At 48.3% G+C, this 14,913-nt stretch overlaps 1 protein-coding gene across 3 annotated transcripts in view; it reads right to left on the reverse strand.

Annotated features, from left to right (window-relative positions):
* Tfdp1 (transcription factor Dp-1) overlaps positions 1-14,913 on the reverse strand; it is a 43,160-nt gene that overhangs the window by 13,597 nt on the left and 14,650 nt on the right. For 2 of the 3 annotated variants that reach the window (XM_026788800.1, XM_026788799.1), the window contains exons 3-4: positions 9,700-9,766; positions 1,144-1,250 (exon numbers count right to left, since the gene is read on the reverse strand). In XM_026788800.1, the coding sequence (XP_026644601.1) occupies positions 1,144-1,250; positions 9,700-9,766 (174 nt within the window). The remainder of the gene's footprint in view (positions 1-1,143; positions 1,251-9,699; positions 9,767-14,913) is intronic. The other variant, XM_026788801.1, reaches the window with a different exon arrangement.

Genomic DNA, 14,913 nt, shown 5'->3' on the forward strand with positions numbered 1-14,913 from the left:
AACACCCATGTGTGACTGCTCTCTGTAGAAAGCCTGACTATGCTGTACAGCTGCCCAACAGCTGCCTAGAACTCTGGGGCTGAGGGACATCCGGGAACACCTGGTGATGCCTGTGGAAACCCAGAGAGCAGAAGGACAGCTGGGGACACCTGGGGAAAGCTGTGGAGGGTTGGTGAAATAGATCAGTTGATAAAGGCACTTGTAGTCCAGTTCCCAGAACCCATGGGGTGGGGAAAAAAAAAAAAACTTCTGCAAGTTGTCCTCTGACCTACACATGTGCTCACCTAATCACACAAAACAGAACGCAAATAAATAAACTTTAAAAAATGTTAAGTTACAGAGTCCTAAGGCCCCAGGATTACTTGTGGGAAGCACCAAGCCCCTTATTCCCACCAAGGAGGGTGCCAGCCCTCCCCAGAAGATAAGAGTCTGGTGGGGTAAGATGCTGAGAGAAAGCAGCACACAGGCAAGGATAGAGGCATGCATGTCATGAAGGCCCAGGTTTCTCAGGAGCCAGAACACCTAGGGGCTAGGGCGAAAATCCAGAGCCATGAAGAAGGTAGGTGCTTAGATGAAAGACAGGAATCTGTCCACTGTTGGGTCTGTGCAAAACTACAATGACGCTCCAGCTACAGGTAAGTCTGCATGGCCCTGTGGGGCGCCTCATCTTCGATGCATTACTCAATGAAGGAGGGGATGGTGCTGGTCCCTTCCTGTGGCCATAGCCACACAACCACACCCTTCCTCCATCCCTTTGCAGCTAGGAGACACAGTGGCTACAGAGGAAGGCCACAGAAATTGGCATAACATACAGCAAACTCTCTAGGCTCAGAGCTCAGGCAAATGAAGCCATGAAGCAGAAAGCTTGCCCAAGCTTTGGTCAGCCCACCTATACCATGGTCACTGCCATGTGTATAGGAGCTTCATATACTCCCTGACATAGGGGCACACTGAAGACACTAAGACTGAATGAACGCTGTTTGTACAACAGAAAGCAGTGCACACTTTCAGATCTGAATGCACCCTTGAGAAAGGAGTCACTCCTCAAGCAACCTCCACTGCTCAGGAAACCGTGGCCACAGCAACACTGCCCGCATCTAGCCCATCCCATAGGAACCGACATTCATGTGTCTTTCCACTTACCACTTGCTGTGTGATATTGACATTGGACTGTCCAAAGGTTTTTGGCAAAAGCTGCTTTCCGAGTGTGTTCACTGTGGATGGGTGGACAGCTACAAGAGATACCACACCTGGAACACAAGCACACAGGTGAGGAGTTAAATTGCTTCTCTGAGCTGAGGTTAAAGGGCAGTCCAGGAAGATGGTGTTTTTATCAAGCGCCAGCCTCCCTAGTTTTGACACTGCAGACCTATGGCTCAGTCACAAATGCTCCAGATTTGGACCTGAACCCTCCAGTTCCCTCTCTGGGGCATTGGCTAAGGAAGGTACTGGGGACTGGGAATTAGCAGGGTTCATTCTACGGCAGGCACTGGACTTACCACAGCAGTTCCCCAGTGGCTGCTCCAGTCACTAACGGCCCATGCCCTGCCCCACCCTCATGTCTTGGAGGTAAACTGGCCATTTCTCTGCTCTAATGTGGTGAAATAAAACGGTACAGCTAAGATGTTCTCCTAACATGAAGACTGGTGCACAGAATTCCCAAAGGCCGACGTTTCAGCTCTACGAGAATGATTAGAACATGAACTAGAGCTAACTCCCACTAAAATAGTGTCTAAATGTATAATATAAAGATTTTCAAAGGAACTCAGTGTTTTCAAATATAGCTGTATGGACAGTATCAACTACCACAATTCACAAAAAGATCCTAAAACATTACGTTCACATTTTTGTAATTGGTAAGCGCACCCTCCCTGTCTTCAGATTTAAGGCCGGAAATTACAAACATGTAAGACCTGGTGTTTCCCTACCACACCTACAAGGACTGGCACGTGAGTGCCCCCACCAGACCTTAGCCAAAAGGTTAACAAGTGAGGTTTCCCAGTTTCCCAGGTTTTGTTTATTCTCCTCTCGGTGCATGTCTAGGGGTTGAACCCAGAGTCTCACACATGCCACGCAAGCACTCCATCTAAAGCCCAGTGCAAGAAATGGCTGTAAGTAAATGGCCCCATTATCAAAGAACTGCATGGGTTCAAGGCAGTCCCCATCAAAGCACTAACGTTCTTTACAGGGCTAGAAGAAGCAGTCTAAAATTAGGAGGCATAAGAAACCCCAAACAGCCAAAGTAACCATAAGCATAAAGAACAATGCCGGAGGTGTGGCAATACCTGATCTCAAACTAGAGCCACAGTGACAAAACCAACCCACAGAGCAATGCGTTAAAACAGAAGATGTAGACACAAACCCAAGGGGCTACAGACACTTGAGTTTCAACAGAAATGACAAACATGCACTGGGAAAAAAGCAGCCTCTTCAAATGGTGCTGTAAAAACTGGATTTCCATATGCAAAAGAATGAAGCTAAATAATCCTGTGCAAAAATTCATTCAAAATATATCAAAGACCTTATCACGAGACTCTAAACTCTGAAACTGCAAGATGAAGACAGGACAAACTCTTGATGCTAAAGGTACAGGCAAGGACTTTCTACAAAGGACTCCTCCAGTTGCACAGAAAATCACTCCAAGAACTGACAAACAGGACTACATAAAATGCAAAATGAGCACCAGTGAAAAGAGCTTACAAAATAGGAGAAAAATCACCAGCCACTCATCTAACAGGAGACTAACATCAAAATATAAAGAAATAAGAAACACCAAAGGAACAAATAAACCAATCAATAGCTGAGCAAATGAGTTGTTTTCAAAAGAAGTACAAACAGCCAGTTAACACCAAAACAACAATAAATAATAACTGTTCAGCAACTTTAGCCAAAGACAATGATAATCAAAACCACATCAAGAGTCCATCTAACCCACCAGAATGGATATCGCCAAGAAATCGAGTAACAAATGCTGGAGGATAAAGGGAAGGAGAACTCTTAGCACCATGGTGAGGACGCAAGCTGATACAGTCACAAGGAAAATCAGTGCAGAAGTTCGCTGGGTACTGTGCACATACCCATACCCATACATGTGCATACATATGATTAGAAAGACTCACGTGCACATACACATGACTGAAAATAAAAGTAAGTCTGGGGAAACAAAGAGTAGGGGTTAGACAGATGGCTCAGTGGATGAGAGCACTTGCTGCTCATGAAGAGGACTGGAGCTGGTAGCCGGTACCCAGTGTGGCTCACAACTGTCTATAGCTCCAGGGTATGCAAGGTTTCTTCTGGCCTCTAGGAGCACCAGGCACCATGTACACATACATACATGCAAGCAAACAAACATACACATGAAGTTTTTTTTTTTTTAAAAAAAAAAAATCAATGCTGGGAATATATTCCAGGGCCTTGGACACACCAAGTAAGTGTTCTACCACTCAGCTTACTTTGTATATTTAATCGCATGAACATTAAGAAATACATGTGAAAAATAAATAAATAAAAAAATTAAAAAAAAAGAAATACATGTGATGTCATGAGAAACTCAAATGGTAGAAAGTTACAACAGTAATAGGGGTCAACATACCAAATCCCATAGTTGATCTGCCAATTCTAAGCTAACACAAAGCTTGACAGGGGGCTCAGGGGTTAAGCCCACTGGCTGCTCTTCCAAAGCACCTGGTTCAGTTCCCAGTACCCACATGGTGGCTTACAACTATCTGTAATTCTAGTTTCAAAGGGTCTGATGTCCTCTCTGGGCATCCCTGGGCACCTGGCAGGCACACGGTGCACAGATGTACATACAGGCAAAACACCCATACACATAATAAAAATTAAAATAAGATAAAAGAAAGATCAGCTAATACACCTCAGAAGAAATGAGGCCTCACACTGCAGAACAGAGGGGACCCTACTGCCCTCCTTCACCAACATCCTCACTTCCTCTCCCTCTAACCCAACCCCAGGAAATTGGCTATGCTCTCTCTGTACATTTATTTCAATTTTTAACCTTTTTCTTTTTTTTTTTTTTGGTTTTTTGAGACAGGGTTTCTCTGTGGCTTTGGAGCCTGTCCTGGAACTAGCTCTGTAGACCAGGCTCGTCTTGAACTCACAGAGATCCACCTGCCTCTGCCTCCCGAGTGCTGGGATTAAAGGCGTGCGCCACCATCGCCCGGCTTATTTCAATTTTTAAATTCTATGTAAGTGAGACCACACAGCAATATTCTGTTTCTGGGTTACTGCCTTAGTGCAACATCCTCCCTGCTCACCTCCACTGTGGCAAATGGCAAATCTTTACTTTCTTAGGACATATAATTCCCCCGGTTTCTTTATCTGCTTGGCCTCTGAGAGACACAAGTTGTTTCTGTGTTGTGTGAGTGTCTTTCCAGCAGTGACCTCACCTCCCTTGAGAAGAGCCCACAGAACTGCTAGTCCTGTAGCAGCAGCCATTTTCAGTTTCCCAGGGAGCAAGCTGGCCTTGCTATCATGCACAAAGGACTGGCGTGCATGCTCAGTAGCAGTGTGTCCCACTCCTCAAACAAGACCTTTACAGTTTCTTTTCAACTCTGTCTTAAAGTGTAGGTATTTTGCTTGCATATATGTCTGTGCACTACATGCATGTAGTGCCTGAGAAGGTCAGAAGAGGGCATCCAAGCCCCTGGAACTGGACTTATAGATCAATGGGAGCTGTTGTGTGGGTGCTAGGAGAGCAGTGTTCTCAACTGCTGAGCCATCTCTCCAGTCCACCCTTACATTTTCTAGTTACCCACTGGGTGTGGGCATCTCCAATGTTATGAACGGCACATACCTCCTGACCATCTATGTCTCCTTTAAAACCCACAGTGACCTATCTCACCCACTGTGATGGAAGCACTATTTGCTGACCTTGTAAGAACCACAGAATCCTGAGGGACCGCCTACACAGTGGGCTGCTGGTGGGTGCAGAAACATCTTTAACAGTTTTCTTCCTTCAAGGAGTCTCCAGAGAACACCATCCCCACACAGACAAGTCTCCTATTCACCTACACCACCTCTCAGGCTTAGGAAAGTGGGCGCTGAGCCAGTGCCTGCTTTAGTTTAGGTGATGTGACCACAAGACCCTCCATCATCAATCACACCACACTGCATCACTTAGGCACAGAGAATAGGGGGCACTACCCCTCCAGGAGACCCCACAGGGTCTGGTCTGGCTTCTGGAGCAGCACGTCACCAAGGTCACCATCCCTTTCCTCACATAAGGCTTTCATCTTCATATGTGTCACCGTGGTACTAAAAATGGAAAATGAAGTTAAAAACAAAGGGACAAGAGCACAAAACGTGAGGCCTCTCCTGATGTCAGGGGGTGAGCTATAAAAGGGGGCTCATTAAATCCTGTGCCCCTCCACCTGGACATATCTCTGTCTAACTGCCACACACAAGGCCAGGCAAAAATATCTGATCCTATGTTGGGGTGCAGTTCACCGTGCTAGCTAACACACACCCAAGAACACGCAGAGCACATGAGGCTCTAGCACATACACACATTAAAATTTCTTCTCACCCTCAAGTCACATTCTGAGGTCAATGATACAACCCTGAAGCAGAAAGGAAATGCAGACACACTGTGGAGCAAAGCGAGCCCCATCAGCTAGAGCGCACAGGCCACATCTGGAGTACCCAGAGAAAGAGGCAGGAAGCCAGGCTGCTCACACTGCAGTAGCCTACAGAAAGCAAGGAGCTGGAGATGCCACTTCCTACTATGAAGACCCTGGGTTTGAAAATCTTATGACTTCTGGAAAGGGGATCAGACTAGTGTGCAAACAAGAGACAGAGCCCTGGGTAATGGTGACTGGTGAAAGGCGGTCACCAGCACTGCACCACTCTCAAAAGACTGTGGCAACGGCCAAGGGTCCAGTAACTGAAACCCCAGCAGAGACGGTGACTGTCATCCCAAAGATGTTCCCAGCACACACACAAGGATTGGGAAAGGTCTCAAAGCTTAGCACATGTGGACACTTCCAATTAAGCACACACGGACAGGTTGATGGCTCTCTGGGGAGCATATAACCCCTCAGTTACTAGGCAGAGAAAACTGTGCCTCTGGGAAAAACTGAGAGAGGCATCAGACACCTAAGGAAGTCCAATAGCTTCTGCCCCAACCCTGGGGCAGAGTGAGTGTTCAGGAAGGAGCTTCTGACAGGTCTTTAGGGCAGAACCCTGTGGGCAATTCAGAGTCATAGAGGTAAGGACAGCCGCAAGTAGCAGAGAAGTCTGAAAACACAGTACCACATGCTAGCAAGGACGTGAGCAGCTGGAACCCACCTGGCACTGGCAGGAAGGAAGTGCAAAGATGCAGCAGATGGTGGCCCCAGGGCCCAACAGCTCCAAAGTCACTCTCCAGGAGCAGTGAGCCCACAGAGTGACAACACGTCACAGGCAGCCAGGACAGCTGTGTCAGAAAGCCTGCGGCGTCACATTCACTGCCCAAACTGAGTTTGGAAATGCAAACTGTTATGGGTTTGATGTATGCTTCAGGGGCAATGGGGGCTCTGAGTCTCAAAGACTGCCAAAGTCATGTCCATACATCTGTCCGCTGAGGCCCAATTACCCACTTCTTTCTGGCACACCAGTCTAGAAGCCTCTGTAGAGACTCATACTTGTAAGTCAGACAGTCTCTATGCTGGTGGGCCACATCTACCCAAGTGAAGGGGTTATAGGCAAGCCAGATGCTCCCCGTAATAAAGATCTCCCTAGGGCCACACCTGTCAGGCAGCCTTTGGACCTACCGCCCCACAACCAAGACCTCTCTCTGTGCACACATGAAGATTTCCACCACTGCTCCTCTGGAGGACACGGACAGGCATGACGGGACTGAAATAGGCCCCCCTGCAGCATCAGAAAAGGGTTGGGGTGAGATGACCCTCACAGGGCCAGGAGGCCAGAGTATGAATGAATGGGTTTAGGGGGAGGACCCAGCAGATTACAGCCACCCAGGCTCACCAGCACCAAGCAATAACAAAGCAGAAATCCCATCTCACCAGGGAGGGACCCTTCTCTGAGACAGGCTACACCACTGTCAGTCAAGCCACCATTCATAGAACTCTTCAGGGACTTCCCTGGTCAATTGGAATGTACCTGGCTTCCCTGGTAAATTGGAATATACCTTAGGGCCCTGAGGAGACTGTGAACCAACCTAATTATAGACCAGATAAGAGAACACGTGGCAGGATGTGGAGCGAGTCTGGCCTCCATACTCCTCAGCTTCTCGTCACCTCCTGGCCAATTCCTGCTTGTTTTCAAGATCTGACTCAAGGGATGCCTCCAGCGTAGAATGCTGTGATGATTCTGGCTACAAGTGAGGGCTGGGTCCTGCTCTCAAACACAGGCACTGCTGGCTGTTTCCAAGACCAGGGCATGGTGCAGTGGAAGAACTAATGATCGCCATGGGCCCTAGCTCTAAAATGCACACACGTGCACACATGCACACACACACACACACAAACACACACACACAGTTAGTCCCAATGTAGTGACAACAAATGATTCAATAGGCTTTTTACATCAACAACTAAGAAAACTCCATGAGCAGTTTGGAGGCAGCAGCACAACACTCCATCACCAGTGTCCCTCGGCTGGAAAGCAAAGGCAAAGGGACTCACTAGTGAAGACAGTTGTCTCAGCCTTCACCTGGGTGGAAATCTACTGCCACTCCATCAACAAAGGAACACAAGGTTCTGCATGTGCTAAAGGGTGGTGTCTGGACAGCACAGGGCCAAGAAATCACACGTACTAAAAGTACCTGGGCTCCTGAGGCTCACGGCACTCCTCTGGGTATGTCCACCCAGGATACCTGTCAGGAACGAGGCTTGCATATCCCACAGACAGGCAGTTCTACCTGGGCAGATTGTCTAGAATGCTCACCCTTTGGGGAGTGAAGAAGGTCTAGAGAAGGGAGACACTGTTGTGCATTTTCCAGACATCAGAACTCCAAAACAGCATCCATGTACAGCATCTGTCACACAAGTTCAAGCCACTGCTTGTGAAGTGACAGGACCCCTAAGAACTGACTACCAACGCATAGGTGCCAGTCAATCAGTAAGCAGCACCAACCTGCCCCGAAGCTTGTGCAGGTGCAGAACTTGTTTGTCACAGGTGACAACAAAAGCCAGGGGTACAAGGAAACAGAAGTGAACAGCCTGACCATGATATGCACAGCATCTTAAAACATGTACCGCGTACATATCTTACATCCTAACCTTCCCTACAGGTTAACTTTAGCTCAAGGTCAGACCTGTGTGCATCTAACCACACACACGTATGAAAAGCATGACTTGGCAGACCACAGCAGAGTTCAAAGCAAACACCAGAGGAGGGAGCATCATTCCAGGAAAAAGAGGTGGCTCACCTCCAGTTTCTTCGCCTCTATCACTTGGATAGGAAACGTTATGCCTGAAACTCCCACCAAAACCCTACTGTCCTGTTAGTGATACTGAAGTTCCTTTCTTATACACACAGAATGTGCCAACCACAAAGACAGACAGCACCCACATCTGCACCAGAGACTGTCCTGTCCCTACTTATCATCTGCAGCAACTGCCCCATCCCTACTAAACATCTGCAGAGATTGCCTGTCCCTACTAAACATCTGCACCAGAGACTGCCCGTCCCTATTAAACCAACAAGGAACCAGTCTCAGTAGACACACAGGCCCTGTACAACCCTCATAACTGATGGTCCAGTGTGTCCCACATAAGGAGTGGGGACCACACAAGTACCAAAGATGGGAGGTGGTGTTGAAGACTGAGGTCAAATCTCACTTCTATGCCCACACTGAAGTTTGGGAAAGTCACAACAGTGGCTCAGAACCTGGCCCCTGGGGGCTGGAGACAGATAATCCCTGAGCTCCAATACATATAGGATGGAAACCACCAGAAACAAATAGCATGACTGCACAAACACAGAGAAGGCCAAATAAGGGCCAGATCACAGTTCTTAAAACCTTAGAGCCTCTTCTGCATGCAGGAGTCACTTTCCTGAATTTCACTATTAAGAAGAAAATAGCTACTTTTACATTTGCAAAGAGAAATCAGAAAGGAACTCCTAACAGAACACAGAACGCTGACAGGCCACGATTCATCTACCACACAGGCTGTACGTCCATAAGGCCCTCGCCTGGCCCAAAAGAAATGTTCTGGGGAACAACAGGACCTTTCCACAAGTTTGGTCTTTAGCAGAGCCATAGCACAAGGCCACAGTGCTTTGCAGAAACAGCTTGGTGCTAAGGGGATGAGGTGCCACAGGGACTGGACAAAGCGGCAACACCACACATACACACACCACAACCCAGGGGGGTGAGCAGGATACTGGCAGCTGTTTGCTGTTACAGACACCAAGGCTAAAACACACTATGGGGTGTTGAGAAGGTAGGGCCAGCCTTCCATCTAGCACCCACAACTCCTACTGCACCAGGTACCCTGTAGGAATCAATAACACACAGCACAAGCCTGAGAAGACACGCACTCCACATGGGAGCCCTGGGACTCATGGGGTGAGGCACCCATCTCTGGGCACAGAACACACATGCTGAGTCCCCTCTTCACCCTTTCCTGCATTTCCTGACATCTCAAAGCGCTGCAGTGGGCCCTGCAGTCAGCAAGGCGTTGACATACCACATAATCATCAGCAGACTTACATTTCCAGAACAGGCTCCCTTACCTTTCCCAGGACTAAGATTCTGGTCTATAAAGACCTTTAGTTCTCCGTTGGCTTCAATTAGACTGGCCTGCAGAGAGTAACAACAACAACAGTAAATACAACATCTCAAGAGCCACACAGCCAAAGTCTTTAAACACACCAGACCTAAATTAAACATACAAGCAGAGCAGTTACTGCTGTGCAGAATGGCATGGTGGCAGTGGAGGGAGCGCCAGTGCTACAATGCTTCCAGTGGCCACCATAGTTGGAAGAGTATGACCTGCAAATCCAGTCATAAAAAGCCAGGACTCTGATGGCAGAGGGAAATGGTCACCAGGTGATACGTGAGAGACAACAGCATCTGATAGTCAGCTGGAACACGAGGAAGGAATCTTACCAGACTCATTCTCATCCTCCTCCAGGAAACTGGAAAACTTTATTCCCGCCTTCCAAACAAAAGGTCAAGCCTGGAAGGGACACCATGGCTAGGCCCCTCCCAGGGGTAAGCCTCATTTACAACAAAGTCAACTGTCCGTGGCCACTGGCCTAAGGCAGAGGACAGGAGGCAGCAATGGAGCCCACTGAATGTCCATCCAAACACTCTTCCACAGAAGAAAAAGTGGTAACAAAAGTGAGAGAGAGGACAGTGGCCAAGAGAAGCTCAGCAGGATCCCAGTCTCCTACGTAACGTAAGCCCCTGGAGACAGTGACAGGGCCACACACAGGCCAGGCCACGGAGCTACCCAACTAAGGTGAAAAGAAAGCTGGCTGAATAAAATCACGTGGTAACACAGGAGCACAGACAGGTGCACCAGGATATTAAGAATGAATAAGGAGGGATTCAAATAAGGCCAGGTAGGTAAGAGCAACAGGCTTAAGCCAGGTTAGTGAAGTTAAAGGTCTAAAATCCAGGTATTTAAAGCCCAAGTTTAAAGCTAGGAATTAAGATAACACCAGGTAAATCTAAGGCACTGAGATCAGGTGACTAAAGCAGAGGTACAGTGAACGACTCAATGCAAGAATTTAACAGGAGTGCAAGTAGGTGCCTACATGAGCCCAGTGGGTATGCAGGCCGGGCGAAACAGCTAGCAATCTAAAGCTAATAGGCCTCGGCTGGAGTGTTAGGTTAAGAGTGGAGGAGCTGCTTCCAGGCTTGTTCAAGGTACAGGCTCTAAATCCAGCACCACCAAAATGAATAAGCAAACAGTTAAAAACTACTTTAGGGAGGAGGACCAAATTGGGAGGACCAAGTTGGGAAGGCCAGTGGAAGGCCAAGAAATTAGAAACAGCAGGTAGCTAAGGTTTCCCTAAGCCAATAGGCAAAGGGAAGGCTAGTAGGTTAAAACTCACTGATGAGCCTGAAGAAGTTACAGCAGGATGGGTGAGACCTGAGGGCTATGATGACAGGAGAATGAAGCTTTATTTATAAATCCACAAGAGCCAGGAAAGAAATACCCAGAGGACAGGCTAAGCTAGTTAAAGTCAATGAATTAAACCAGAGAAAAGTCCAAGTGGCTGAGGCCACAGAGAGTCAAGTGGGGGAGGCCAGAAGTAAGGCAAGGTAGGTAAACCAAGACGTTAAGTCTGAGTGGGGAAGGTCAACTGTCAGCACAGCACAGCAGGAAACCCCAGGGAAATCGTGGGATAAGACACTGAACGCCAAAGCTGTATGCATTAGACAGGTTAAACAGAGCCATGCTAACAACACCAGGTGGGCCAGACCAGGAGGCCAATGAAGCAAAGGTCAAGCCCCAGGGCCAGTGAGTAAAGGATACGGAATACCAGATCAGGCCAGGTAGGTACAGCCTGGAGATTTGGAACAGGTCTAGTGATCCCGAGTCCCAGTTTTAGCAATTATAGCTCAGAGCAATGTTCCTTTCCCAGACTCCCTCAGCTCCATGGGCTTAGGAGGGGGTAGGGTTCCTGGTAGAGCCACAACACACCACTGCTCCTGTCTCTTCCGCAATGGATCATCACCAGCTGGGTCTGATCAAGTAGGACAGACTCTTCCCCATGCTAGACAAGCAGGCACACGGCATTATCTCCTTTTGCCATTCTCCGGCACCAACTGACTATATTGGCCAATTCCCCAGACAAGCCTTGTGGAGTTCTACAGGAGAGCCGCTCTTCAAAGTCAGCATGCTACTTCTTGGCAAGTGTCCTCCCCAACTACCCACTGACCACCAAAACAGCGTAAGGCAGAGCACACTGGGATAGCAGCATTTGCTGTTTCTGGCAGAAAAGACTATGGATTACTGTGACACAGACAGAATCACCTCTTTCCTTGCCCTTTAAAGTGTCCACTTCAATGGAACTCAAGTCTACCACTTGGGAACACAACTGTGCTATGCTTGTGTTTCTAAGTTCTGTTGTGCTACCACTCACAGAAACCAGTTTGACATCCACCACAGTAGAGATCACCTCCCTGAGGAAAACACAGTTGGCACGGGCAGGCTCTAAGAAGTTCCTCAGCTATGCTCCTCCTGCCTTGAGGGGAACCCACCATCCCAACTCCGGATGCTGCATCACTGCAGGCAGACACCCTAGAGACTTAGGTGGCCTGTTCAGCCTCCATCTGACCCCAATAGGATCCCTATCTTCAACTCAGCCCTTGCCTCCTGCAGCGGACTCCAGAGAGCTCACTGGACAGGAATGTCCAGCAGAACCCTCGAGGGTCAGATATGTAGTCAACGGGCAGACTTTCTCCACAAGTCTCAGTTTGGGGTCATCAAGCTCAAAAGTAATCAGGAAGCAATGGACCAAGACATGGGAAAGAAAGAGACATGAAGCCACAGAGGACTGCCAAACTTAGTGTGCCACACACTACTCCAGCCATGCCCGCAAACCAGAGTGATTGTATTCCCCAAATCCCAAGTAAACCCCTTGCTGATGCCCTGGTGCTTTTGTCTCTTAGGTTCCATCAAACCTGGATGGAAACCTAAGACTCGGCCTGCTAAGTCCCTGACCACCCACCCTGATATCTGGCAGGACTCTGGATGCACACCTGTGACCCACATGGTCCCTGGACAGCTCCCAGAAGGGGGTCATCCTTCATGACAATGTGTTCAGCAACATCCCCGATTCGTTCTCACTACATACCAGTCACACGTCCCAATATGACAAAATTATCTCTAGATTGCAAAATTGCCCTCAGCTAAGAACCACTGGTTTTCAGGTACAATTTCACGACAATGCTTCTGACAGATCTATCTTCCAGAGCCAGCAGTAAATACACAGCTTTCTCCTCAGCCCCTGTTCAAGTAGGGTCTGAGATCAGCAGAAGACTCCTGGGCCAGCTGAGGTCCACCACAACTTGCCCCAGTGCATTATGGACAGAGGCAACTCTTTCACAACATGTGGGTGTCAACATCACAAAGAGAACATAAGCTCCCCTTTCCATAGAGGACACGAGAAAACAAAACCGCTAGGGGTTCTCCTCACAGAGCCCTGAAACCTCAACACAGTCTCCATCTAGCTGACACTGGAGGTCAGCAACCTTCTTACAGAGACCTGACCGTGCCAGAGAGCATGCTACCCTCCGTCAGTATCTCAGACCACAGTATGCGGGAAAAGACACCCCACACCCCACCCAGCAGAAGGGTCTGCTACAATCAAATGTCTGTTGCCCACATTCACATGCTGAATGCAGCCTTCACATAGAGGTAAGACATTCAGGAAACAGTGAGGACAGGGGATAGAGCCCTTGTAAAGATCAGGGCGCCCACAAGAGGAACCCACAGAGCTGCCTGCTCCTTCACCATGTAGGCACACAGCAAGAAGAAACCAGAAGACTTTTACTCCCCTGGAGCCTCCTTTTCTTCACTGTCCTTAATAAATCTACCTTCAATCTACTTAAGAGGGAAATAAAGGTGTGGGGGGGAGGGGGCATAAGCCATTGCTGAGCAAATCTGTCTTTGATCTTGGACTGCAGCCACCCAAACCGTAAGAAGTAGATTTCATTATATCTTCATTACAGCAGCTCGGAAGGAGACAGCCGGCTCCCATCCGCCCAGCCTGACTGAACTGCTCTGTTGCACAGGCAGCTGAAATGCTAGTACAGCCAGCATGCTCTCTGCCCTGGGAACTGAAAAGCTGGCGTCTGGTGGGCAGGGGAGATTCTGTCACAGAGGTAGGAGAGCCTCCAGACGGCTTCAGAGCTGTACAGTGTTCAATCCAAGACAGAAGTTCCTAGTTATGCCACTCACTGCACAAGCCTGACCCACAGACGCAGGAGGACCACAAATGTATGGTCACTGTCACCTTAAGCCGCCCAGCTGTGAGGATGCTTATAGCACAGCACCAGGTGACTAACAGTAGCCAAGTGGCCACTGAGCATATTCTGAAAGGATCTGAGTAAGCCCAGCATTATAGAGGGAGAATGCTGTACTCTACAGCTCCAGTTCTCTATACCAGAAACGCACAGCTATGCTCATATGCACATCTACCCTGTCTGGAGGGGATTACAAAGGTGGGACCAGATGGGCTGACCAATGGTAAGGACAACAAGAACACACAGAAAGCACAAAACATCTTTTGCCTTCCCTGGACTAGAGAAGGGCTGATGCAGATTCAACCCATCCTGTGGACTGACACTCTCCACACAGAGCCACCGCAGCAGGTGTTTGTCCTTCCTGGCTCTGGGGAAGGGTAGCATAGAAAAGGCCTGCTGCAGCTCCCCTCCCTCCTCCCAAATTTGGACCACAGAAGAGCACTGAGTAGAGAGGCCAAAGGCTACCGGGGTTAAATGTGGCAAAGAAGAGCAATGTGCCCATGAGCACCAACCACGCTACTGATCTGATCGCAGTATCTCCAGGGTCACATCAGGTACATCCAAGGCTATAAAGTCCCAGGTAGCCAGTGGCAATCATGACAGCAGCATATCTAAGGGTGGTAACTGACCTGAGTAGCCACATGACTCACAAGGTCCCCAGAAACACCCCCACCCCTCTGCCCACTTTCCATTACATTAGACATAGAAGTAAGTGCACTGGACTTTGCACTCCTGCAACACCTTTATGCTTGAGAGCCCAGCCAACTCCCAGGAAGACATTAACTATTCTCAAAAAAAAAAAAAAAAAAAAAAAAAAAAAAAAAAAAAAAAGAAAAAGAAAAGAAAATGAATAGAAGATACTTTGGCCTGAGAGCAATGGCCACTTCTGTCTCAAGGAAACCATAAATAAACCTGTGGATCTGTGTACCTTGCTCTCATTAAAAAGGAATTTTAAAAAAAAAAAA

Source organism: Microtus ochrogaster, unplaced genomic scaffold (assembly GCF_000317375.1).
Source record: "Microtus ochrogaster isolate Prairie Vole_2 unplaced genomic scaffold, MicOch1.0 UNK7, whole genome shotgun sequence".
Lineage (NCBI taxonomy): Eukaryota > Metazoa > Chordata > Mammalia > Rodentia > Cricetidae > Microtus > Microtus ochrogaster.